The 26,224-nt window shown below is 47.5% G+C and overlaps 2 protein-coding genes and 1 non-coding gene across 3 annotated transcripts in view; 1 reads left to right on the top strand and 2 right to left on the bottom strand.

Annotated features, from left to right (window-relative positions):
• Nucleotides 1-307: 307 nt before the first annotated feature.
• Nucleotides 308-3,290, top strand: CFAP126 (cilia and flagella associated protein 126). The gene is made up of 5 exons (XM_032318019.1): nt 308-576; nt 1,569-1,631; nt 1,839-1,919; nt 2,400-2,576; nt 2,885-3,290. Exons 1-5 carry the CDS (start codon nt 550-552, stop codon nt 3,239-3,241), a joined length of 705 nt encoding a protein of 234 aa, XP_032173910.1. The 5' UTR covers nt 308-549; the 3' UTR covers nt 3,242-3,290.
• A 1,634-nt stretch (nt 3,291-4,924) lies between these two features.
• SDHC (succinate dehydrogenase complex subunit C) overlaps nt 4,925-26,224 on the bottom strand; it is a 32,641-nt gene continuing 11,341 nt past the window's right edge. Inside the window, exons 4-6 of the mRNA XM_032318020.1 lie at nt 21,928-21,989; nt 9,530-9,693; nt 4,925-5,770 (exon numbers count right to left, since the gene is read on the bottom strand). Of these exons, the coding sequence (XP_032173911.1) occupies nt 5,666-5,770; nt 9,530-9,693; nt 21,928-21,989 (331 nt within the window). The 3' untranslated portion in view covers nt 4,925-5,665. The remainder of the gene's footprint in view (nt 5,771-9,529; nt 9,694-21,927; nt 21,990-26,224) is intronic.
• Nucleotides 18,307-18,379, bottom strand: TRNAK-CUU. The gene has a single exon. It is a non-coding gene; the product is annotated as a tRNA-Lys (tRNA).

The raw sequence follows: 26,224 nt of genomic DNA on the forward strand, positions 1-26,224 counted from the left end.
GTCCTCTTTCCAGACCTGATGTTCTCCCGCTGTTCCCTGCCTGAGCCTAGAGAGCAAGGGCTGTTTGACTTCCAACTCTCCAAGTGGGGGGGTGCCCTTACACTTGGTGTGTTAGTTGGGATGACTGGAGGGGGGAAGGGGGGGGCCTGACAACTGTCCCCTAGAACGCTCTCTTGGTCGTCAATGATTTCTTTGAACAACTTACTTTTTTCCTTTCATCTTCATATCTCCTGTTATAGACTCACAACTCACACAGCAGTTTCACTTTCTCATTAATTCTGACCACCCAGGAAATGGATACCATAATGCCATTTTAGCTTTGTGTCCTGGCACCACCACTTAACTCTCCCAAACTGGTGCTTTCCACGCCACATTTTCCACACTTTGCCTCTGGCAGTTCTAAAATGAAACCAAACCTGACTTTCCAGGGAGAGTTCAGGGCGGTGTCATCCAAGAACCTGAACACCAAGTAGAAGGGCCGGCAGTCCGGAAGGTCCGCCTTCCGCCGTTGCCAGGCAACAAGGGTAAACAGCAAAAAGTGGCAGGATCATGGCCACTAACTATAGTGCCAACCAGGTAAGTTCTTTTTCCATCTCTAACGTTTGTCTTTGGACTGACCCTCCCAGAGGATTCTGATTTTTGAATGAGTAGCTGAAAGTGGGGTGAGATGGTATTTTTCACCTCTTTAGCTATTCAGGGTAGAGAGGCCCCATGCACAAGCAAAAGGCATCTCGGGGTTACGTTTGTAGGATCTAAACAAGAGGTCAGCAGGGTTTTTTCTGTAAAGGGCAAAAGGGTAAATATTTTCAATGTTTTAGGGCCACGTGGCAAAATCAGAGATGTTACGTAATACTTAAAATAGCAAGAGAAAATATTTTTCCATTAAATTCTTGACAAAATTAACTAATTTTTTGTAATACTAAATGAAAAAATAGAATTCTTTTGGGATGAGAAAACACTTCTTTGGGATGCAAAGCTACTGTTCCCTTCAATCAAATCAATTACAAATATCCATCTATAAAAACAATTCTTTGCTTTCTCAGGTCAACCCAAGACAGATAGGAGGATGGACTGGGCTCATGGACCACATTTGCCCATCCTTGGTCTAGATCAGGGCTGCCCAATAAAAAGCTAATGTGAGTCACCAATATAATTTAAAATTTTCTAGTAGCTATATGAAAAAAAACTAAAAAGAAATAAAATTAACTTTAATAATATATTTAGCCCGGTAAGTCTAAAATATTATTTCAATGTTTAGTCAATATTTAAAAAGTTATAATACAATGCTTACATTCTCTTCTTTTTTGTACTAACTCTCTGAAATTAAAAAGCACCTCCCTAGTCTAATGGGACTAGTCACGTTTCAAGTGTCCAACAGCCCCACGTGGCTAGTGGCACCATGTTGAAAAACACACACTTAGACCAAAAAATTACACCTCCTATAGGAGTTAAGCCTAGCTTGGCTGTTTAGGTCTCTGGTCATCAACTCTAAAGAACTGGGCCGCGTCATCATTTCCCAGGCACAGGGCCTTTGAGCGTCACAGAGATTCTCATCTTTCTCTCCACAGTATGAAAAAGCTTTCTCACCCAAGTATCTGCGGAACTGGGGTCCCGCCAAGCCAACGAAGGAGGTATTGCGTGTGTAGAGCTTCCACGGGGCCAGTTTCTGATTCTTTCCACCACGTCATCTGGAATGCACTGGCCCCTAATTCCTTTAGCCAACTCTAAATACCCATAGCCTCTCCCCTCCCCCAGCCCTGAACTCGAGCCCCTCGGATACCTTCTCTCTCTTTTCCATTCCATTTTCACAAGCACTTCTCTCCTCGCTTCTACCCCAGAGAATTTCCTCCCATGAAGGTTACACTCAGATTATCGCCAATGATCGTGGTCATCTGTTGCCTTCAGTGCCCCGTTCCAAGGTGAGATACTGATCCCTGTTCCTCCTGAGGAAGGTCAAGAACTGGGGCACAGAACCGGAGTAGCCAACATGGGGGTTTACAGTCTGGCATGGCCGCTATCTGGAAATTAAAGCTCAATCTAATTCCCATCGCAACGTGCCTGTCCCCAAGCTTGCAGCCAGTTTATCGAGCACAAGAGCTGTGCTTAGCACCCAGAATGCCTTAAACCGATGAATGAACACCTTCATGTGATACTAACGCAGTGAGTACTCTGCTAGACTTAAGTTAAGCCAACAGAGTTAATATGGTGAAAAAATCTGGGTAAGTTACCTAAGTGAGAAAGGGGGTCAAGGACGAGGGGGGAGCCTGGGAGACTGCGCTTTCCGTCTGAGTTCACTACCACGCATCCCGGGGGGGAGGGGGGAAGGCAGACAACAGACCGCCAACAGGTCAGCAGTCCTGGGAAAAGCCTGTTGAAGAACCTCGTCTTCTTCCTTTTAGGCAAGCCCTTGGGGCTCTTTTATGGGCACCTGGCAAATGCCTCTGAAGATACCCCCTGCTCGGGTGACCCTGACCTCCCGAACGGTTGCTGGTGCTGCCTCCCTCACCAGATGGATACAGAAAAATCCGGATCTGCTCAAGGCCTCCAATGGGCCGCGTCCTGAAATCTGGGGCAAGGTATCTCTTCCTCCCACCTCAACTCAAATCCTATTATCTGCATTGCTTTTCAGTCTCAAAAACCCTCTTGTTATACCACCGTCACCCAGGAGGGGGAACCTCTAACCAACCCGGTCTTCTCCTACCTGGTCCCTAACTCTCCTGATTCTTAACAAGAGGTGCTAAGGACCTTTTCCCCCACAGTGCAAAATGATCCGATCTGACCTTTTGTCTATCGTATGGGGAGAAAGACGGTGAGCATTCTGAGATGGACTGGGAATGACCTAGGCCTGACCAGAAACATGACTCTGTTCCATTCTGCCCGGCAGCCTCATGATCCGGACAATCAGAGGAAACTCGGGAAGTCCATCACGAAGACTGTACAACAAGCCCCAAGTCCGACCATTATTCCTGGCTCCCCAGATGTAAAGCTCAATTCCCCAGACCGACCCCAAAGCTCACACCCCTCTGCAGGTCACACTCCAGGTCCCCAAAGCCCAGCCAACTCTCTCAAGAGCCCACCAGGATGTCCACGTGTGCTAGAACCCCCGGCAGGTCCTAATCCAGCTGCAGTCCAGAAATGCAAGCCTGGAATTCCAGAGGCACCCAGGGACCACACTGAGAAAACTTGTCTGAGTGATGTAAGCGAGACCCCCAGTGAGGGACGCAGAACAGGGAAATTATAGGGTGGGAATAAAGGCAAACTTGGAAAATAAACATCATCTGTTGAATCTATTACTGACTTGGATGTTTTTTTCCTTCTGTTACGGCCGCTTCTTGTACCCCACGACTAGAAGGCGGGTTCGGGGAAATAGAGCAGGGAAAAGAACATGGCAGTGCTTGAGGTAGAACACATTTTTACAAGGACTAAGTCAGCTCTCCTCCAAAAGTGACCAAGAGGAACTTGGTCCGAATTGCAGCAAAAGAAACCTCAAAGAACCAGCCTCTTACCCCCAGCCCCTCATTTTTCATCCTAAGCACACACAACTAAAACTTCTAAGTCTGAAATATGATCGTTTAGTAGAGCACACACATGCATGTCTGGAGAAGACAGGAAGAAAAGGGAAGGAAGCCAGAGTAGAAGACACTCTCCTTGTCTACGACTTCGCGTCTGATGACAGAACACACGGGAAGACAAACTAGACAGAGTTATAGAAGTAAAACTCAAGCAAAAGGATATACATAGTTTGATCAAAGATCTACAGAAGTGACTGGAGGTCATAGAAGAAAAAACAGAGAGAGATGGTAAGTAGAAATTTAGGGCAAAATAACAAACATGAGGACCACTGTACGCCAGTCCCAAGCACCAAATGGTAAGGAGCCACCCAGAAAAGGTACGATGTTCCCTATGCCCTTCCCAGCTTCCAACAGCTGCTCACACCCTCCTATTCCGCGGTCTTCCTGGTGCTGCTGCTCACTGTTATGCCTTGCCAAGCCCCCCCAGCTCTAAGGCCAGAGTGTTCCCTCATGAACGCTGGTCTCCCACTCCGCGGTCAACTAGAGAAGATGCAGGGTTTAAGCTGGAGGAAGGCTACAAAGGCTTCCCAGGGCTCCTGCAGCAAGAAGGGGGAAGTGATCGTCACGTGAAGCAGAGACTACTCGGAGCCTCGTCACGTGAAGCAGAGACTACTCGGACCTCGTCACGTGAAGCAGAGACTACTCGGAGCGGCGAGGAAGACTGCTGGGGCAGGAGGTCCCCGCTGTCTTTGCCTCAGTGACATCTTCCTGTCCAACTGCCCCCAATTACGGTCACTGCTCCTCCTCTCCAACCCGCAGCTCTAACCGGCTGGCCAACAACTCAGAAAGAGAGGTCTGCTACCCCTGAGTTTCCAGAGACTACCAGACCGCACTCCTGCCGAAGGAGGCAGAGATGCAGACGGCCGGCCCACACGGATTTTATAGGCAGCGAGTTTTCCCGTGAAAGTATGAATTTTGGCAGGTCTTCCGTGACCCCTCCTCTCTCATCTCGGCTCTCTGTTCTCTCCCACTCGACGGACTTCGCCCATCATCCCTTTGCTGCCACCTCCCCCGGTCCTCTGGCTCCCTTACTGGACCGTTGGCTGAACTGGCCCCTGAGGTTTATGAACAGTTCTCAGTGGGATTCTGGAGCCCGCGATAATGCCAAGCTTCCACAGGCTTAGCCTCCTCTCTCTCGCTCCTTCCTCCTCTGCGGCTTCCCATGCTCTTCCGTCTCTGGCTACCTGCATTCGATTCCCTCAACACGGCCGCAGTGGCCAGCCGCAGGACAAGCTGTTTCCCTCCTCAGAAAGGTCAGGTTGGGGGATGCAAATGCCTGAGACCCGAGGGAGAGGGAGGAAACTGGCTCCGCCCTAACGCCATTCTCTTGGTTTTCTCGATTTCAAGGAGAGTCAGAGACAAAATGAGTATTTTAATTCAGTTTCGGAAACAGATGTCACATGAATCTGGATTAGAAAAGAGGCTTGTTTTTCCAGAACTGTAGGGGGGGAAAATAATGCTTAATATGTTCATTGTAATTTCCTGGACCTTCCTTTTGCACTAATAGCTAGATATCTTCTCCCCAAAGCACCTGCTTTAAGAGCCAATCGACCCTCTTTACCTCCCGGGGGCTGGGACAGGCGGACTCCCCCCACCCCCACCCCTCTTCTTCCAGTCACACTGTGTGGGTGCTGAGGACGCCGGGCTCCGACCAATGAACAGAACTGTCCTTTAAGCCAACAACCCACAGGCAGTGGCACCCAAAGCCCCACTCCCAGTCCCCATGGCAGAGGCCACAGAGCTGGCATTGTTTCCACTGTGTTGGGAAGAAGGAGCTGACTGTCCGCACAAATCAAGGCCCGATACGGAGAGAGAATGACGGCCTCCAGGCCCAGAGTAGGCTGCAAGCTGGGGGCAGGAAAAGGGAAGTTTTGAGTCATTCCATCTTTAGCAACAAGGGAGGAAACTGGACCCTCTCCCACTGCTCTGCTTCTAGGAGGTACTCTACCGCCACTGAGCTCCAAGGGGATGCGCAAGCACAGAGGGTCTAAGTAAATCAGGAGAACTTTGTCTTGGCTGGAGATGAGAGTGACAAACAGGAAGGCGGGTCAGGGAATCATTTAGGGGAAGACAATGCTGGGAACTTCGGCTCTTCACATGGCGGCCAGCCCTGCAGAGGTCAACACAGTAAGAACCAAGACAGCCACTCCGGACTGGTACAGCTGGGGAATCTTCAGGCCTTTCCCTAGGTCCCATACCTGCACAAAAAAGAAGAGGTGGGAAAAAAAAAGGAGAAAGAATTTCAGCAATCAGGGCCCTAGGTACTCTCCTTTCCAAGAAAGTGGTTCCATCTCAAGAACAGGCAACTCCCCCGGCACGGTTCTAGGCAAAAGCACTTCTCCTGGGCCCCATGTTTCTCAAAACCCTACGTCTGGAACCTACCACCCAGTTGTCCCAGCGACAGAAAAGGCCTAGGTACAAAATACAGCCCGTATATACAAAAGCTTCCAGACTAAAGAGGTTAAACGTTCCCTCATGACAACAAAACCAAATCAGTGTTTCCCAAATTGTTTCTCCACAAACTAGTTCCTCAGAATGCTAAAAGGTGTTGCGGGGGGAGAAAAGTCCCATGCTGAATAAATCTAGTAGACATGTTAATGCGAGGCTTTTGAAACAACTGATTAACACACACCCTGAAGCTCCAGAACAGGGATGTAGGAAGAGTCTCGGTTTCTTAGATGCAGTCCATCGGAGAACCAACCCCCCCACAACAGTCCCCCCCTCTCCCCCGCCCCGCCCTGCCCCGGCCTTTGAGAAGTAACATCCAGTCACAGACCTAGAATTCCTAAAAAACACCACCAGATCAAGAACACTATTTCTTAATTTTGCTTGCCAATGTATTCACAGCAAAAGTTCATGAAAGAATAAGCAATATTTACCATTACTACGTGTGCTGCATTCTCTATACTGTCTGCTATTACATTTCTGGTGGTTGGTTGGTTGGTTGGTCTTTTTAAAGTAAGCTCTATGCCCAGTGTGGGGCTTCAACCCTTGACCTCAAGGTCAAGTTGTGCTCTCCACCGACTCAGTCAGCCAGGAGCCCCTAAATTTCTGGTTTTGTTGGCAACGACCCAGTAAATTGATTTTCTACCCACTCCATCAAAAACCTGGGTTTTAAAAACACTGATTGAGCCTCTCCTGTCACGCAGGGATACTTATACACTCCTATTACACTCCATGTCCCTCAAAGCTCTCCGAGGGCAAAGGCAGAATTTTTAGGTGCTACACTTTCCACACCTGACTGCCCCAGGGTAACACAAACGCCCACACTGTGAATGTTAAACCGAATGAGGAGGACTTAAGAGGAAAGTCAGAGAAAGCCGGGGTGGGGGCGGGGAGGGGCTGCGGGTGGAGAATCAAGCCTCCACCTAGATCAGATTAGGAGTCAAGCAGATGCCACACAGAACTGTCTTGCTTATACAGGCATGGTGCTTTACCAAAAAAACCCCGAGTCCTACTGCCTGGCGGTGCCAGGGAGGGGGGATATACTGTCTAGAACCCCAGAGGCCCTGTCCGTGCCCACCCCCATCACTCCTATCAGTTCCACTCCCCTATCCCCAGGAGATCTTCTGGGAAGGCAACCAGGGAGCTCCTAGAGCAAGTCTGGTCCCACACCCAGAGCCTGTACTTGCTAAAAGAAAAAACAAAAGCAGATTTAAGGGCTTAAGAAAAGCCTTTAGGCTCCTCACTTCTCTCCAAGAGATTACCATTAGGGGAGGAACCGGGGCAGAAAAACCTTGACTGAGCCCCAAGATTTTGCAAAACCTCTTCCCTTTCCCTCCCCACAGACTGAGACAAAAGCAAATCCGTGGCCAGGCAAGCCCGCTAGAGTCCGGATGTGACCGGAGGAAGCTCCTCAGCTGCTTTTCATTAGGGAGGTTTGTTCTGTGGAATACGAAGTCATTAACAGAAATGCTCTCCTCTGTACCCTCCTGGAGGGAGGTGGGGTCACTGGGAATCACACGGAACAGTGCCCCAGGGCACAGGGCATAGATACACTTCATTAAATAGGTCATTTAGTCTCTCACTTTTCCGATTCCATTCAACTACTGGACCAGACTGAAATTCAAAAGGTGCTCGTCTCTAGATTCTTTTATTTATTTATTTATTTATTTATTGGTCTCTAGATTCTGATGTGGAAATTATAAAGGTCAGATTAAGGCAGGAGTACCCATCTGACAGAGGACTCAGGTTAGGAAGGATGTGGAAGATAAGAAACAATGGAATCGGGGCACCTGGGTGGCTCAGTGGGTTAAGCCTCTGGCTTTGGCTCAGGTCACGGTCCCAGGGTCCTAGGATCAAGCCCCGCATCAGGCTCTCTGCTCAGCAGGGAGCCTGCTTCCCCCCCCCCTCTGCTGCCTCTCTACCTGTGATCTCTCTGTGTCAAATAAATAAATAAATAAGAAATCTTTAAAAAAGAAAAAGAAAGAATGGAATCTTTACCGTTTTCTTGGGAAACAAATCAAGACAAAGGGTAGAGAGATCACAAAACATAAAATCTTAAAATGCTGGAGAGGGTCTGATCTCTGACCTGGGGCAGGCATGATTCAGCTTTAATCCCTTTATAAAAGAGAAAGAGGGGGGCGCCTGGGTGCCTCAGTTCGTTAAGTCTTTGCCTTCAGTTCAGGTCATGATCCCAGGGTCCTCGGATCGAATCCCGCATAAGGCTCCCTGCTCAGTGGGGAGTCTGTCTCTCCCTCTCCCCCTGTCCCCTCTCCCACTCTTTTTCTCTCTCTGTCTCTCTCGTGTGTGTGTGCGCGCGCGCACGCGCTCTAATGAATAAATAAAATCTTAAAAAAGAGAGAGAGAGAGAGAAGGAGAAGGAGGGGCTCCTGGGAGTGTCCAACTCTTGGTTTCGGCTTGGGTCAGAATCTCAGGGCCCTGGGATGGAGCCCCATGTTGGGCTCCGCGCTCAGCGGTCTGCATGGCCCTCTCCCTCTGCTCCTCCCTGGCTCACACATGCCCTGAGTACACATGCATGCGCTCTCTCTCTCTCTCAAATAAATAAATTTTAAAAACAGTAACAAAATTTTTTTAAAAAGAGAGAGAGAGAGGAGAAAAGTCATGTAGGAGGCAGCATGGACAGTTTTCAGGCCATAAAAAGATTCCTAACCCCAGTATTTAACCCACTTTTTTTTTTTTTTAATTTTTTTTTTAAAGATTTTATTTATTTATTTGACAGAGAGAAATTACAAGTATACTGAGAGGCAGGCAGAGAGAGAGAGAGAAGGAAGCAGGCTCCCTGCTGAGCAGAGAGCCCGATGCGGGACTCGATCCCAGGACCCTGAGATCATGACCTGAGCCGAAGGCAGCGGCTTAACCCACTGAGCCACCCAGGCGCCCCTAACCCCAGTATTAAAATCTGGGATCTTCGGTATCTACTTTCTGTTAGAGTTGGCCCCATTCTCTCCAAGAGCTCAACAAAACCCAAATCCAGTTCACGCAATCCAAAGTCAAGGTAACAGAAGTTAACATTAGAATTAATAATTAAACTAATAATTTGAGTCCAGCTGGACCTGTCACCCCGGGTTAGTAGGAATGACAGACTGAAAGGAGCAACCATCTAGCTCAGAACTGAAAACCCAGGGTCTAGAAAGGAACCTGACACATGGCAGGTACCAATTAATTATCTAGTAAGCCTGCCTTCTGTGTCATAGGGACGGCCTGGCTTCAGGGGCCTCTCTCAGCAACACGCCTCATAGAAATGGAAGCGTTCACACCGAGACCCCACAACTGCCTGCCAGGCCAACACCCAGAGCTCGGCGGGATCCCCGGCAGAATCCCCGGCAGGGCTACCACGGCGTGCGCACGGGTCCAGTTGAGCTCTCTCCTGGAAGCCCTAGCAGAGTCCAGACAACGAACTTCTGGGGCGGCACTGAACGCAGGCGACGCAGGAGACCCCTACACTCCCCTCACTCCCCTCCCCCAGAAGACGTATCGACCAACCATTCACTTACCAAGTGTCGGATGCCGTTCCAGGTGTGATACATGAGGGGGAAGACCAGCGCAAACTTGGCCGTGTAGATCAGTGATGGCCCCAGACACAGGGACTTCACAAGCTCCAAATGAGACTCAAAGTTCCCAGGGATCAACAGGGCCGACAAGCCGAAGAGAGAGACACCTGAGGAGAGAACCAAGTGAGGGCATTATAGCTGTCCGGCAGCTAGCACCACTGGGACACAAAGAACTGGGTTCTCTGTCAGGCCCTGGGCCCCGTGCGATTCTGACCCACCGTGAAATGGGGGAGACAGAAACTCATGTTCACGTCTGCAGCGGGAGGTGGGTGCTTGGTCCCGACCCTGATCTCCTGACCCTGCCGTGCCCGTCAGCGTAACATCCCTCCTATCAGCACCCTCTCGACAGACCCACCGGCCGCCGCAGAAGTCACCTTCTGACTGTAACTCACACTATAACTCCTCAGAAAAAGTAAGATCCGTATGTTCAGCCTAAAGACTGAGGTAAAGACTGAGAAAGAATTTTAAATCTCTACCCCACACACACACACACACACACACACACACACACAATGTAATGCAAAATGGATCAAAGACCTAAACATAACAGCTGAATCACTCAAACGCTGAGAAGAAACCACGGGAGTCCATCTGCGCGACCCGAGATTAGGCATCGGCTTCTTGGGTTTGGGGCCGAAACCATCATGACAAAAGAAATTGGACTTTACCGACGTTAAAACTTTTTGTGCTGCAAACAATGCCACTAAAAACGTGAAAAGATGAGCAACAGGCACAGCACAGGAACGCTGTCAGTGGCAGCGTAAGCACGAGCACGGGGACAGACGGCAGCGGAGACTGTGCTGAGCACAGCACAACGCAGAGGAGCTCAGCCGGCACGTCGCACACCCGAAACCGATGGAACGCTGTGCGCCAACTATGCTCTAGCTAGAAAAAAAAAAGTAAAAACACAAGCCAGGGAGAGAGAAAATATTTCCAGATCATATGTCTGTAAAGGACCTGTATCCAGAATACATTAAAGACTCTTACAAGTCAGTACTGAAAAGACAACCCAACTGAAAAATGGACGAAGGATCTAAATAGGTCTCTCTCCAAACACAGATAAATAAATGGCCAACAAGTACGTGAAAAGATGCTTGACACCACTAGCCATTAGGGAAACGCGAATCCAAACCACGAAGAAAGAGCACCTAGGGGCTCCGTGGGTTGAGCGTCTGCCTTCGGCTCAGGTCATGATCCCGGAGTCCCAGAATCAAACTCCGCATCAGGCTCTTCTCCCTCTGACCCTCACCTATCTCGTGCTCTCTCTCAAATAAATAAATAAAATCTTTAAAACAAAAAAGGAGCTTATGGTTCAGTAGGGGAGACACAAGTAAATCAGCCTATAGCCCAAGGTAAGGTGCAGGAGCGCACTAGCACTGTGACAAAGGCCTCTGTGTGCACAGGGCGCTCGGGAACCCACACAACAATCAAAACCCACCTGGCGGGAGGGGGAGAGGGTCCTGGAAAGCTTTTTCTTGGCGGCATGCTTACGTCAAGTTCTCAGAAAAGAGAGGAGGGGGCAGAGAAGTGGGGTGGCAGGATACATCGAAGTAGGCCTCATATGCTAGACGGCAGAGTTTAAACTTGATCCTGCCAGTCAAAGACGATAGATTTCACCCTGGGGCCAAACACAGTTCATCTCCGTCCCAACCCATATCAATTAATAATGCCTACCTAGTGTCCAGTAAGCCACACACACAGCCAGCACATACATGAAAAGATGCGCAGTATCACTGATCACCAGGGAAATGCAACTCAAAACCACTATTGTCATCTCACACCGGTCAGGATGGCTAGTATCAAAAAGAGAAGAAATACCAAGTGCTGGCAAGAACATGACCCCTTGTACACCGGTGACGGGAATGTAAATTGGTGCAAACACTGTGGGAAACGGTATGGAGGTTCCTCAAAAAATTAAAAACAGAAATACCATAGGATCCAGTTAGTTCCACTACCGGATATTTACCCAAAGAAAACAAAAATACTAATTCGGGGCGCCTGCCTGAGTCAACTGGAGGAGCATGACTCTTGATCTCAGGGTCGTGAGTTCAAGCCCCATGTTGGGTGTAGAGATTACTAAAAACAAACAAACACACAAAGAAACAACAAAAGCACTTAATCCCCTATGTTTCTGGCAACATTATTTACAATGGAAGATATGGAAGCAGCCCAAGTGTCCATCAGCAGATGGACGGACAAGGAAGATGTGGCAGATGTACATGGCAGAGCATCTATCACGCAGGCATGAGAAAGAGCGAGATCCGGCCATCTGCAGGAACACGGACGGGCCGAGCGGGTATTACGCTACGTGAAGTAAGTCAGCTAGAAAAAGACGAGCGCCGGGTGCTTGGGTGGTTCAGTTGGTTAAGCATCTGCCTTCCGCCCAGGTCGATTCCAGGGTCCTGGAACTGACTCCCACAGAAGGCTCCCTGCTCAGGGCGGGGTCTGCCCCTCCCCCGCCATAACACCTTTGCTGGTATTGTTTCTCAAAGATAAATAAAATCTTAAAAAAAGAAAAGGGTAAATACCGAATGATTTCCCTCACATGTGGACTCTAAGAAACTGAACAAGTAAGTGGGCTCTCACACACGGAGAACAAACTCATGGCTGCAGCGGGGGGGTAGGAGGGGTCAGAGCAGAAATACAAAAACGGGATTAAGACGTACGAACTTTCAGCTGTGAAATAAGCAAAGCACAGAGATGAAAAGTACAGCACAGGGAACACAGCTGGTCATACTGTAATGTCACTGTATGGTGACATGTGGTGACTTCACTCATCCTGAGCCCTCAGTAAAGAATACAGTTGTCAAATCAATATACTGCATACCTGAAATTTTTTTAAAGGTGTTATAGTGGGAAGGATTCGTAGTCTGTATCATATATGGAAGCAGTGACCTGCCGTGGCCTCAGGAGGGGATGGTTACTTGGGTCAAATACTGTCATCCCTAACGAGACGGATAAATCCTTACCAGCTTCAAACTGGACAGTGATAGGGACAGATACACCCCTTGAAAAGGTCAACTTGGCAGCAACAGGGCGTAGATGAGGGGTCAGTGGAGGCAGGAAGTCGGATTAGGACGCTGTGGATGAAGGTGATGGCTCCACCCGACAGTGACAGGGAGAATAAAGAGTGGAAAATGTGGCAAAATTTGGGGATGTGGTAAAATGAGGTAAGTCAAGGATGGTGGTTTGCAGGGGCTACTGACTAGATAATGCCCAGAAGCTGCACAGTGAGCGAAGAAAATGCAGGCTGCTGTACTTTGGTTTTCATCTGAGGACATAGCCCAGGGACTGATGTCGATCAGCTGAGAGCTCCGCTGGGTTGGAGGCCCCCCGGGAACAGCACGTGAGGATACGCAGTAAGCAGCTGGCTGAGGGCCTAAAGTTAGCCGGGCTCTGGCTTAAAGACCCAGATCTGAGGGTTCCCTGCATGTAAGCGATGAGTGAAGTCTGAGGTGTGCCTGGGGCAACCTGTGAGGTGGGGCCTCGGCTCCTCACCGCTGGAAGCCCGCCACTGCACAGAGCACCACAAAGCGGGTCCTCGACACTACTGGGTCAAGAAGCACAGCTGGCCACGTGGGACCTGGGACGGAGACTGCAGGGGGGCCCATCTCACCCCGCGCCCTCAGCCTGCGGGGTCCGTACTAACTCTGAGCCGTGCGCATCAGCGCCGCACTGGAGGGGGCCAGCTGGTGTCTGGAGAGCTGGAAGAGCTGCTAATGGGAAAAACAGGCATTTGGTGCCAGAAGTGTTATGTAGGGCCTTTTTGGAAAGAACAGAGGCGGCCAGCCAGTACGGTCTCTCGTCTAATTCCATCTGGCCTGGAACTTGTGTAATGATCCCCAGATCTCCTTGACCTCCCAGAGCCATTTATCTTTTCTGGTTACAAAAACACTGCAAAGAACTAGGCATTACAGAAATGTATGGTTTAGAGAAGTCCCCGTAATGCCGCTGCTCCGAGCCAACCATTTCACATACAACCAGAGACACTGTCATTTTATATTTTTCAGTACCCAACCCGTCAGAAAAATAACACCTATTTCAAATGTTTATTGCTAAAGCCCCCATTTACCTAAATTTTACATAATCATTTAATCTTCTTAACAATCTGAAAAGTTAGTAGCAGCTAATTTTGTTCACAAACAGGAGAACAAATGAGGTTCAGAACCATTAAGAAGCGAATCCGAGTTCACTGAGCATTAAGTCAGTGGGCTGGGATTTGAACACACAAACTCAGATTCTTTCCACTAACACCACACTTTTGTCGTAAGCACCTATAAACTTCTGACTCAAAATTATTGAAAAAACTGGTGTAGAGGCAAGGTGTCGAGCACATCTGATTTATTTTTGAGACAGTGGTTTGCTTTTGAATTGATTTAACTAATTGATGAAATTCCTTAACATTCATAGAAGCAAAAGCTGAAGATGCTGCTGGTCACATCCTGGGATTTCTACTAGTTTTGACTCTGGAAGGTGATCCTAAAGAGTGGGTGTTATCATTCTAAGACAAGGCAGCCCTACCAGTCTGGTCTTCTAGGGGCCGGTGTTGCTGTGAACAGCCTTCCCGGGGACTCAGCGGTCTGACTGCTGTACGTCAGGGGCAGATCAGTGCCGAGTCTGTCTGGTCAGCTAAGGCCCTCGTGTGGCTCTTGAAGTTTCGGAGCTGCGGGTTTGCCCTGAAATTCAAAGAACAGTGGGCCCCCGAACCTCTTATCTGTCCAGATTGCCGAAGATCCTGGATCCTCTCAGGTCCTCTTTTCCCCAAATCTCAAACTAGCTCAGTCTGGCTAGTTTGGTGCCTCTGTGTTTTCAGTTATTTTTTTTCTCAGGGTACCCCTAAGCCAAAAAAAACACCTGGCAGTTTTGTTTCTCAATTCAATTCAAGCAACTCAAGTATTTATGTCCTAACAACTGAGTAGCCATTGGAAAAAAAAAAATCATCCACATAATAGAAAAATTTTTTTTACAACTTCACTCTTAAATAACCGCAATTATTTACTAATGAGATGTATACACCATTGGATACAGAATAACACATCCGACCCTGCGCGTTGGACTGGATCAGCAACATCATTTCCTGTTCCACACGGGCCGGGCTGAGGACTCGGCCCTTGAGTGAGAGCCCACGTGAACGCACAGGGCAACCTGCGGCTCAGGCAGGCAGCTTCCCTTCTGGAAAAGCTAAAGGCCTCCATATAAACTTCTACAGTAACCAGCGGAACTCCAAAGTGGCTGTTTTGTTCTTCTGAGCTTTTCACGAGATGGGCCACTAGTCACTGATTCTCAGGTGTGCTGCGCTGTGTGTGCGTCAGGACTCCTGGTCGCTGCGGCCGTGCAGAAGGTGGCGAGCGCGCTGCTCCCGGGGAAAGGCGATGCGAGTTCAGGTCCCACTCCTGTCACTGACCAGCTACGGTCTCCTCACTTCCTCTTCTGCTTATAATCAACGCCTCGTTCGGACCGTGAGAATTAAGTACTAGAGATGAAGTTCCTGATACAGGCCCCGTAGCGATTACGATTTATATTCCTGGAATATTTAATTCTGTAACACCCAGAACATGTCTGATCATTTGCAGCTGAAAACCTCGCTCTCAGCCTCTCCTGCTTCAAAAGTGCGACAGCTCCGTCCTCGCATTACCAAGATGACACGGCTTGGCAAGACTGACGGTCCCCAGAGGAGAAAATGTGTCTCAGCACTGTTTTCTTCCTCTCAGGGCAGGAACCTCCCTCCCCCGGCCCCCAGACTGCAGGGCAGCCACAGGCATGACTTAACACGATGAGATTAGTGTGAGGACACTTCAGCTAAGAGAGCAAGCGGGCGCCGTCACCCCCAGGTTCAATCACCACTTGGACAGCCCCACCGAGGCTCTTTCACATGTTTTCATCGTCACTTGCAGTGACACTGCAGGGGCTTGCAGGGAAGAAGTGTCAGAGTGATGGCGGCTCCTGGAAGCGGCTGCAGGACTTCCCGACACCCTAGCCGTGCTGCGTGCACAGCACTCGTCTGTGGGGAGGCTGGAGCCCGTGCCGGCAGCCAGGCGAAAGCACCATTTGATTTGTCTTGTCAATTCGATGGGACAGCTTCAGTGGCTGTGTCCCCATTTACACTGGTTAGCTGTTCGAGGGACCCTGCTTGGGCGCTGTGGCTGTAAGAGGTTGTACTGCCTGCCTCCCTGTACCCTAGACATCAGAGCAGAGTTTAGGAATTGCGTATTTGGTTTCCTCTCAGATATTTTTCACTTGTAATGAGGAAAGCCTTGGTCACTTTTGATTGAATTAACTGATTGATATTCCTTGTTCAACAATGTGATACGGTAAGAAATAGGTATTTGGTCTTTTTCCGCAGCTCCTGGCACACAGATCCTGAAACCTACAGAACCTCTAGAGTGATCAGGGGTGTCCCTGGTATGCTATTGGGATGACTGGGGGCTGGGGCCCACTGGATGGCTTCAGGAGGGGGCCTGTTGCCAGAGAGACCAAGGCACGACTGAGGAAGCAGCTCCTCCTCCTCGTCCCCACCCCCAGATACCCGCTAGCGGCCAGTAATCTGGCTAACCATCAGTGTGTCAATGATTTAAGCAATGTGCCTAGATGAGGAAATCGCCCTAAAACCCCCGAACGACAGGGTTTGGACAGCTCTCGAGTGTTGAACATACCAAGGTGCCAACAGGATGGTGTTAAAAGAAACCACAGGCCTAACCTGCTGACGCCTAGGCCACATCAGCAAACCTAACTTAATGCCTCACCTAACTGCAGTTTCAGCTCTGCAGGAGTGCGACCTTTAACCGGTCAACACGGACTTCCTGCTCAACACTAGGACATGTCCTGACATATACCTTCCACTCCCCTTTGGACAGCGCTGCCTAAACAATGCATTCCTTGCTAATAAATTCCTTTCTTTCCTTCTTTTCTTCCCTCTTTCTTTTTTAAAAGATTTTCACTAATCACTACATCCAACATGGGCCTTGAACTCACAACCCCAAGATCAAGAGCTGTATGACTGAGCCAGCCAGGTGCCCCTGTTTTTTGTTGTTGTCCTAAAGCCTTCTCTCTATCTTCAAAAACTTCTTTTGTTTAGCTCAGCAAAGCATCTCCCTCCTCGCTAGATGGGCTGCTGCCCATTCTGAACAATAAATAAGACCAATTAGATCTTCGTATTTACTCAGCTGCATTCGGGTGTTACTTAACACCAGAAACGACACGGAAGCTCCACGGACAGCCCCCCTCTCCCCCCTCTCCCTTGCCCTACATTTCTCTTGCATTTGGCTGTCCTGAGTTCCAGGTTTCATTTACAAAATCAGTAAATGTGAGTCAAGTGTTGTCCTGAGCTCTGCTGAGCTGGTCTAGAGAATCAGCAAACCTGAGGAAGGGCTCAGATTTGTAGCCAGAACTTTAGATCTAGTGTGTAGCTCTCACAGTCCTAACTAGGCATTCTTAAAGCAGAAAAGGAAGCGAGCATCTAGCAGCTGCTTAGTGACAGAGTGGGAACTGAACCCAGACCTGCCTCACTCCAAAGTTCGTTTTCTCTCCATTGCCTCGATGACCAGGATTTCTAACACATTCGAGAAGCAGTGACTAATGTCCCATCTCATGACAAGCTCAGAAGAAAAAGCAGTCATTCTGGAGTTCTATTAGTTCCTTTATAAATCTGTAAGGCCTGTGGCTTTCCTAGAAAAGCAGCTGACTGCCTGAGCAGGTCTGGCTATGCATCCGGGCCATCTCTCACTGAAGGGCTGAGTCTCTAAACTGACCTGTTTTTTACAACAACCAAAACATTCAGGACCACCCTTATTCCCACTCGAGGTCACCGTATACTTCATTTATAGCTGCGTTCCTCTAAAATACCTTCCATTAGCATCCACCTGTGCCTTCTCTAAACTCTGTTTTTACTGTTGTATGACGGCACATCTTGGTCACTGCCCCGCCCCCCCAGCTTCACTCAGCGCAGCTCAGCCTCCTGCTGTTCTCAAGGTGGTCACCGGGTTCTATCTAGACTATTACACCATTGGTCACCAGGTAAAATCCTGAGTATTTTAATCCCTACAACTCCCAAGTAAAGAAGAACATTACTGGCCATCTCTTTCCATGTTTTAAAGGACTGTTCTTTTTTTTTTTTTTTTTTAAGATTTTATTTATTTATTTGACAGAGAGAGAGAGAGACAGAGAGAGAGATCACAAATAGAAAGAGATCACAAGAGAGAGAGGAGGAAGCAGGCTCCCCGCTGAGCAGAGAGCCCGATGAGGAGCTTGATCCCAGGACCTTGAGATCATGACCTGAGCCAAAGGCAGAGGTTGAACCCAGTGAGCCACCCAGGCACCCCTAAAGGACTGTTTATAAAGTTCTTTTTCTTTTTTTTTTTAGAGGGGGAGGTGCCAAGGGGGAGAGAGAGAATCTCAAGCAGACTCCACACCCAGCGCAGAGCCTGATGTGGGGCTCCCTCTCACAACCCTGAGACGGTGACTTGAGCCAAAGTCAAGAGTCAGATGCTTAACCAACGGAACCACCCAAGTGACCCTATAAAGTTCTTTTTCACTAAACTCTAAAGTCAAACTAGTATCATCAAACTTTCTGGCTCAACACGCTTTTTAGAGTTTATATATCGGCTGCAAAGTCTCTAGTGTGGAAGAATACCTTGCCGTGGATTTGTCCTGGCAGCTTGTTGTACTACTGTAGCAAACAAGAACAGGAAGCTTTCTGTTTGTTTGTTTTAATGTCAGTTCTATGCCCAGTGTGGGGCTTGAACCCATGACCCCAAGATCAAGAGTCGTGTGCTCTACCAACTTAGCCAGCCAGGCACCCCGAGAACAGGAAGCTTTTATGACTTCCAACAGTCAACAGGATTAAGTTCCAACTTCTCTGTGGGGCGAAGTCCTTCACTGTTTGGCACACTTTCCAGCCCTTCCTTCTGCCACTGTTCCCACAGCCAGACCCTGTCATCACCATCCAGTGACTCTGGGTGCTTCCCAAGCCCTAGGCCTTTGCAGGAGGCAGTTTCTCCATTGACTGCATCCTCTACCTCCTCTTCGTGAACTCTCCTACTCATCCTTCTTTCACGCTCTCCAACTCCCTCAGGGATGGTCTCTCCTCAGGGATCCCACATCTCTATTAAAAAGTTCTCACAGAGGGCGCATGGGTCGCTCAGTAGGTTAAGCCATTGCCTTCGGCTCAGGTCATGATCTCAGGGTCCTGGGATTGAGCCCCGCATCGGGCTCTCTGCTCAGCAGGGAGCCTGCTTCCCTCTCTCTCTCTCTGCCTGCCTCTCTGCCTGCTTGTGATCTCTGTCAAATAAATAAAATCTTTAAAAAAAAAGAGTTCTCACAGAGGTGCCTGCGTAGTGCAGTCGCTTGGGCATCCAACTCTTGATTTTGGCTCAGGTCGTGATCTCAGGGTCATGGGATTGAGCCCCACAGCCAGCCCCACATGGGCTCCACGCTCAGCGCAGAGTCTGCTTAAGATTCTTATCCCTCTCCGTCTGCCCTTCCGCACTGTGCTCTCTCTCCCTCTCTGAAATAAGTAAATAAACATAAATGTTTATTTGTCTTTCTCCTTGGATTCCTCTGCTCTTGAGGGTAGGGGGTCCTACTATCACTGTCTAACTTCTAAAGCGTAGCAGGAAACTAATTAGAAAGCAGGAAGAATGAACAGCTCTGAAATAACCGCCATGAGCAAAATGACTGAGATGGGTATATTCATTTAGTAAACAGAGACCCAAGCACCTACTGAGTGCTCGCTAGAGGATACGAATGGTAAAAAAAGACATAGTCCCTCCTCTCTGAAGAGTCTGCAGGCTCATGAAAGAGACAGATTTATAAACAAATGAAATAATTATGAATATGCAATAAAAGCTCCAAAGAAACCAGCAATGCAGTAAGAACTATGAAGGAACACTGCTGTGAAAACAGAAAATGGACAAAAGAACTAGAACGAGAAACTCCTTCAGAGATGGCGGTAAGCAAAGTACTGTCAAAGTGGGCAATTCTGTTGATCTAAAGGATGAGAAGGAACTAACCACACCGCGGCAAAGGGTAGGGGCAGACATTTCAGACTGAGGGAATAAAACAGGCAGTGGCTCTGGGTGAGACAAAGTTTTGCTCATTCAAAGGAATTCAAAGACCAGGGTGGCAGAGCAGAGAAAGGGGAGGCCAGGCAGAGATGAGCTCAACGAGGCCAGATCAGGCGGCGCACTTTCTGGCACCGGGGAGATTTGAATTTTAATCTAAGTGCAAAAGGCAAATACGGTAAAGGATGATTCTAAGCATGACATGATTCAATTTATTTTCATAAGGTTTTTATTTTTCCTACTGTTACATCAAGAAGAGACTGGAGGAGAGCCACAAGAATGCAAAGATTACATTTGCGGGGACTGACTTCATTTCAGGCCAAATGATCTAATTCTTCTGACCATTTGGTCCAGTGCACATCATCTTCTAAGAGACTTGTTGCTGTTCAATTTATCGGGCTTCTCACCCCTGTTCTCATAAGTCATCATCCGAAGTATACTCTCCTGAAATTCCAACAATGCCGGCAGAGGCCTTATTAATGTGCTCAGTTCATGAGGAATGAGCTGAGGTGCAGGGCGCTGCCCATGTCGTCCATCTAGCAAAACCCGGTTCCCGTCCAGTTCTGAATGGCCCTTTAGCATTTGAGGGAAACATGAGAGCTACTACCACATGTGAACAACAGCCACTATGTTCCATTACAGGATTAGGGGTCAAAGTGAGGAAACAAACAAATACACGCTGATGAACACAAGGTCATCCAAGGGGGTAAAAATAGGAAACATGTATGATTATTAAGAACACTCATGAAAAAATATATCAACTTTAGCTATGTTTGACGAAGCAATACTTGTCATTCTAGTCTACAAGAGAGCCGCTATCCCCTTTCCCCTTCAGTGGTAATAAATACACAGGCATAAAACGGGAATCTGGGGCGCGTGGATGGCTCAGTCCATTAAGCATCTGTCTTTGGCTCAGGTCCCGATCCCGAAGTCCCAGGACTGAATCCCATGTCGGGCTCCCTGCTCCACTCCCTCTCTCTCTCAAATAAAGAAATAAAATCTTAAAAAAGAGAAAGGTGGTGGTGGGGGGGGGGGGTAAAGCCTAATAAACTATTCTTGTTCTTCCAATGACTTTTAGGATTAAACATGCTCATGGGTACCACCAAGTAAGCCTGGGTCATCAGACTCACTATGAGAAGATCCTGAACAAGCACGAAGAGGGCAACTATGAACTTCCCGCTAGAAGAGCCCATCTTGAAACGTATCGTATCACTTCAGTCCCAGTGAGTTGAAAACCAGAAACTACAGATTCCCAGAAAACATCAATCATCCTTCTACCTGGGCTCCCTTCACCAACCGAAGGGATGACAACATAGTAATGATAACATCAGGTCTTAGGTAGGAACTCCTACCCTACTTGACTATCAACAAAACAAATCTGAGTGCGAATGGCACAAGCGCGGTGTTAGATCACTTCTGCCGGGGTCTCAGCAGCAGCTCCCTGAATACGAGGTCCCTCCACTTGAGCCCCCAGTCCTGCCGATGACTACTTCAGTAAAAAGAGTCTATAGGAGCCCAGGGAGGCCCTGAAGAATAACAGAGAAAACAGAAATATGTCCATGACTCCAGGACAAACCAGGGAAAAATTTTAAATATAGCGGATCCCTTGGAAAGTATCTCTCTATTGTGGAAAGGCGCATCAGATCCCAAAACTTGATGAAGATCCGCATACTTCCTACCTGTAACGGACGTCACTACCTGACCTGTACGCACGGAGACCAGCATACAAGTCATCGTGCGTAAGGAAATAAATAGACACTCTGGGCTGGAAATCAAGATTTTGTGAGACAGGAGACTGACTTCATTTTTTGGGGTCTGATCAATTCTAAGTGACAAAGAATGGGAGCTAAAACTAACTTTCCGGAATGAGGTTGATGACTCATCTTGGACTGTGTCTGGTCAATGTTGAGCCGGCCAGCCCATCTCTATGACATTTCTAGCTCTGCTCTCTGTGACTTCAATAAGTACAACATCAGGATGTGCTAGGATGATTTAAAAACTGGCTAAGTAGGGGCACCCAGTGGGATCACTCGGAAGACCACACGACTCTTAATCTCAGGGTTGTGAGTTGGAGACCAAAAAACTGGCTAAGAACAGAACCTGAGCACAGTGGGAACCCAGAATGAATTGTTAAAGGAATGAACAATAAGCTTAAAAGGACTCATCCTTTTCTCTAAATCAAGTTGCTGATTTGTACAGGAGGCTGCACCAAGAGCCACAGAAACAGCAACGTTCTTCGAAGCGCGCGCGTGCCCACATGTGCATAAGTACCCATGTACATACCTGCACTCAAGGCCACGCCAGTACCACGGTGGCAAATGGACATCGCCATGGGAAGAGACCAGCTGCAAAGAAATACACAAAGGCAATTATAAAAAGGAAAATATGGGACACCTGGGTGATTCGGTGGGTTAAGCCTCTGCCTTTGGCTCAGGTCATGATCTCAGGGTCCTGGGATTGAGCCCTGCGTCGGGCTCTCTCCTCAGTGGGGAGCCTGCTTCCCCCACTCTCTCTGCCTGCCTCTCTGCTACTTGTGATCTCTCTCTGTGGCAAATAAATACATAAAATCTTTAAAAATAAATAAATAAATATAAAAAAAAGGAAAATATGATACCACAACAGAGACTCTATTGTGGCAAAGAGAATATGAACCACTTTGGAAATAGGTACTATTCACACATAAAAACAAGAACAGCTTTTGCATTCTTGTGTTTCCACTTTCTAGTGATTAATTTCAGGAGAAGCATCCCTCCTTTTACCAGACGGGATCAATCACAACTCTTAACTCCTCCTTTCGTAAGAAGAAACGACTTGAGTGGGTCAAAGACACCAATGACAGTTACGTCTAGTCAGAAAATAATCACTAGAAGACAACTACCTGGATCCTTCCTTGCACCAGTCATGTGACCGAAGTTAAAGGAACATGAAGTGAGTTTTGTTGATCAAGTTTCATAGAATATACAGCCACCCTTGAACTCCTTCTTATTACGCGCCTGTAAATATTCACAGTGAGCATATCATTTATTCCCTAATAAACTTCCTATCCCAAATTTTTAAATCCAGTTTTCCTGGATTTAGTAAACATTTTCTTAATCCATCATTGTTTTGAAATACTTTGTCATCAAATCATGTTCTGAATCATTAATTTGCCAGAGCATTTCCGTAGAAGGACAATTAACACTGCTATATTCTAGACCTAGTTCTCATGCTCGAGAGGACTGTTTAGTGAAATGGAAAGCACGGGAGTCTTTGGATAAAGTTAACATTCATCCTGGAAACTCAGCTTAGAGAGGAAATGCTGAGCATAATCAGACCATATTTTCACAACTCTAACGGGAAGCTACTCAAGTAGGCTGAAAAAAAATCTCGGAAATAAATTCTAACTATGTAATGAAAATGGTCACAGTAAGAAAGGAGTAATGGCTAAAGACACCCCAAAAAACTGGCTAGACACCACTCTGCTTAACTCAGACTTAACAGGATAAATATAAAAGGCGGAAGAAGAGCCACATAACAAAAGACAAGCAGAGAACAATGACAGAATTTGGTTAGATGAATCAGGAGACTAAAACCCAGAATGAGCTGAGGCTTGCAAAAATGTCAAGGACAACAAAAAGGGGCTTTTAAAATTGTATTCAGGGAAAGCAAGCCTCCTAACCGGGATGGACAATTTTATGTTAATAGATGACAGAGTACAAAGCAGATTGCTCAACTATTTTATTTGTCAAAGAGAATGATTATCAGACTGAAAAAGACAGAACAAATATTGATTTGAGAGAACTGAAAAAAACAGAGGTGGGGAAATTGTAAGACACGCTTAGCATTCCAAATGGACTTAAGGCTCATGGCCAGCGAATGAAATCCCATGACTGAAAGGTCTACCAGATGACGCGTGCGCAGAGCTCTGGATATTCAGAAATACCAAAGCGGAAAAATGGGGGTGAGACGAGAAACTGCTCGAGTCAAACGTGACCCTAATTTTCAAAAAATGGTTACAGCCACAGCTTGGGTCGGCTAGGGGCTGAGGAGGTAAAGGAGATTTTATTTCCTGAACAACCACAGTACCAGATCTGGTCCCACATGGCCTTCTAGAGTCTTGTCACTCCTTAGCAGGCATGTTAAGTGCTGAGCCCCCGACCCTGGGCAGAACGTCAGGATTGATGGCTTCAAGAAAGAGAATGTAGCAGAAGTGACACCGCGTGACTTCCAAATCACACCCTCTCGGGCTGTGAGGAAGCGAGGAAGCCCCAGCAGCCCCCTGCGGAGGGCTCAGGTGGGAAGACTCAGGCAGGGATTCAAGGATGACCCCCCTAACAGCCAGAATGAACCCAAGTCATGTGAGCAAACGGATCTCCAGATTAATTCAGCCCCAGCCTTGGTGGGCTTTATTTTTTAAAGATTTTTATTTATTTATTTGACAGAGAGAGAGACACAGTGAGGGAGAGAGCGCAAGCCCAGGGAGTGCGAGAGGGAGAAGCAGGCCTCCCACCGAGCAGGGAGCCCGATGCGGGGCTTGATCCCAGGACCCCGGGATTATGACCTGAGCCAAAGGCAGTCGCTTAACGACGGAGCCACCCAGGCGCTCCCAGCCTTTGTTTTATAGCTGAGGCCTAGACATCACAGAGCAAAGGCAGATCGTTCCCACTATTTCCTGGTAGAACGTAAGTTAAGAGTCTAGTACAGAAAATCAAGATTGTTTTAATTCACTTATAGAAAAGAGAATCACTAAGAGCCACTAAAATTTTCCTTCAGGAAAAGTTTTTCTCAGGACACAATGAGATCCCTTTGAATTCAGGTAAGATCTTACTCATCTTCATATTTCCAACTCCTAAAAGATTATCAAGCACACTGGGAGCAATCAACCAATAAATGATTTGAAATGTATTAATTATGAGGCGCCTGGGTGGCTCAGTGGGTTAAGCCTCTGCCTTTGGCTCAGGTCATGATCCCAGGGTCCTGGGATTGAGCCCCACAGTGACCCCGCATTGGGCTCTCGGCTCAATGGGGAACCTGCTCCCCATCCTCTGCCTGCCTCTCTGCCTACTTGTGATCTCTGTCAAATAAATAAATAAACACTTAAAAAAAACAAACTAGGATGCTTTAAAAAAAAAATGTATTTAAAAAAACAAACAAACTAGGATGCTTTAAAAAAATGTATTTCCTTTTTTGACTGTTAGTAGAATGTTAATCAAGGAAAACCTAGAGGGGCACTGGGTGGCTCAGTGGGTTAAACCCTCTGACTTCAGCTTAGGTCATGATCTCAAGGTCCTGGGATAGAGCCCCACATCAGGCTCTCTGCTCAGCAGGGAGCCTGCTTCCCCCTCTCTCTCTGTCTGCCTCTCTGCCTACTTGTGATCTCTGTGTGTCAAATAAATAAATAAAATCTTAAAAAAAAAAATACCACTGACAAAGTAAAAAGCATTTCTCCAAGGAAGATATACAAATGGCCAGCCAGTATATGAAAAGATGCTCAGCATCACTGATCATTAGGGAGATGACAATCAAAATTAGAATGCAATACCCCTTCACACCCTTAGGATGGCTGTTATTAAAAACAATAAAAAACAAGTGTTGAGGGGCGCCTGGGTGGCTCAGTGGGTTAAGCCGCTGCCTTCGGCTCGGGTCATGATCTCAGGGTCCTGGGATCGAGTCCCGCGTCGGGTTCTCTGCTCAGCGGGAAGCCTGCTTCTCTCTCTCTCTCTCTGCCTGCCTCTCCATCTACTTGTGATCTCTCTCTGTCAAATAAATAAAATATTAAAAAAAAAAACAAACAAGTGTTGATAAGGAGGTAGAGAAAGTGGAATGCTTGCACACTGCTGATGGGAACATAAAACAGCACAGCTCCTGTGGAAAACAGTAGAGCGGGCTCCTGAAAAAATTAAATAAAGAATTACCATGTGATCCAGCAATTCGGTTCCGGTTCTCTGAAATCAGAGACTCAGAGGTACTCGCACACGGATACTCACCGCAGCGCTATTCCCAAGAGCCGAGAGGTGGGAACAACACAATGGCCCCGCGAGGATGAACGGGTAACCAGACCGTAGCGACACACAGAAGAGAGGATTTACTTAGCCTCAGAAAGGAGTGGACTTCTGACACAGTCTACGATATGGATGAACCTTGAAGACTCTGTGCCAAGTGCAATAAGCCGGGCACAAAAGGACGAGCATTGTATGATTCCATTTTATGAGGCATGAAGAGGAGTCAGATTTATAGAGAGAGAAAATCGAATGGTTAGAGGCTGGGGTTGGGGTCAGAGGAGAATGGGAATTACTGTTTAGTGAGTACAGAGTTCCAGTTCAAGAATATAAAAGGATTCTGGAGATGGAGAGTGGTGATGGTTTGTACAAGGTGACTAGGTTTAATGCCACTGAATGGTGCACTTAAAAATGGTTAAAATGATAAGTTTTATACTATGCATGTTTTACCACAACAAAACATTTTTTAAAAAGACAACCCAATTAAAAAATGAACATGGGATTTAAATACTCCTTTCTCCAAAGAAGATATGCATGTAGCCAATAAGCATATGAAAAGATATTCAAAATCAATAAACAGTGTGCTTAGATTTATTTTGTAT

Source organism: Mustela erminea, chromosome 17 (assembly GCF_009829155.1).
Source record: "Mustela erminea isolate mMusErm1 chromosome 17, mMusErm1.Pri, whole genome shotgun sequence".
Taxonomy (NCBI): domain Eukaryota; kingdom Metazoa; phylum Chordata; class Mammalia; order Carnivora; family Mustelidae; genus Mustela; species Mustela erminea.

What these genes read in the sequence shown, in the direction of transcription:
- CFAP126 (XM_032318019.1), top strand. Translation starts at nt 550, where the DNA reads ATGGCCACTAACTATAGTGCCAACCAG. An exon ending in CCGCCAAGCCAACGAAGGAG is followed by an intron (nt 1,632 to 1,838) that starts GTATTGCGTGTG and finishes CTTCTACCCCAG; the next exon opens with AGAATTTCCTCCCATGAAGG. An exon ending in GTCCTGAAATCTGGGGCAAG is followed by an intron (nt 2,577 to 2,884) that starts GTATCTCTTCCT and finishes TCTGCCCGGCAG; the next exon opens with CCTCATGATCCGGACAATCA.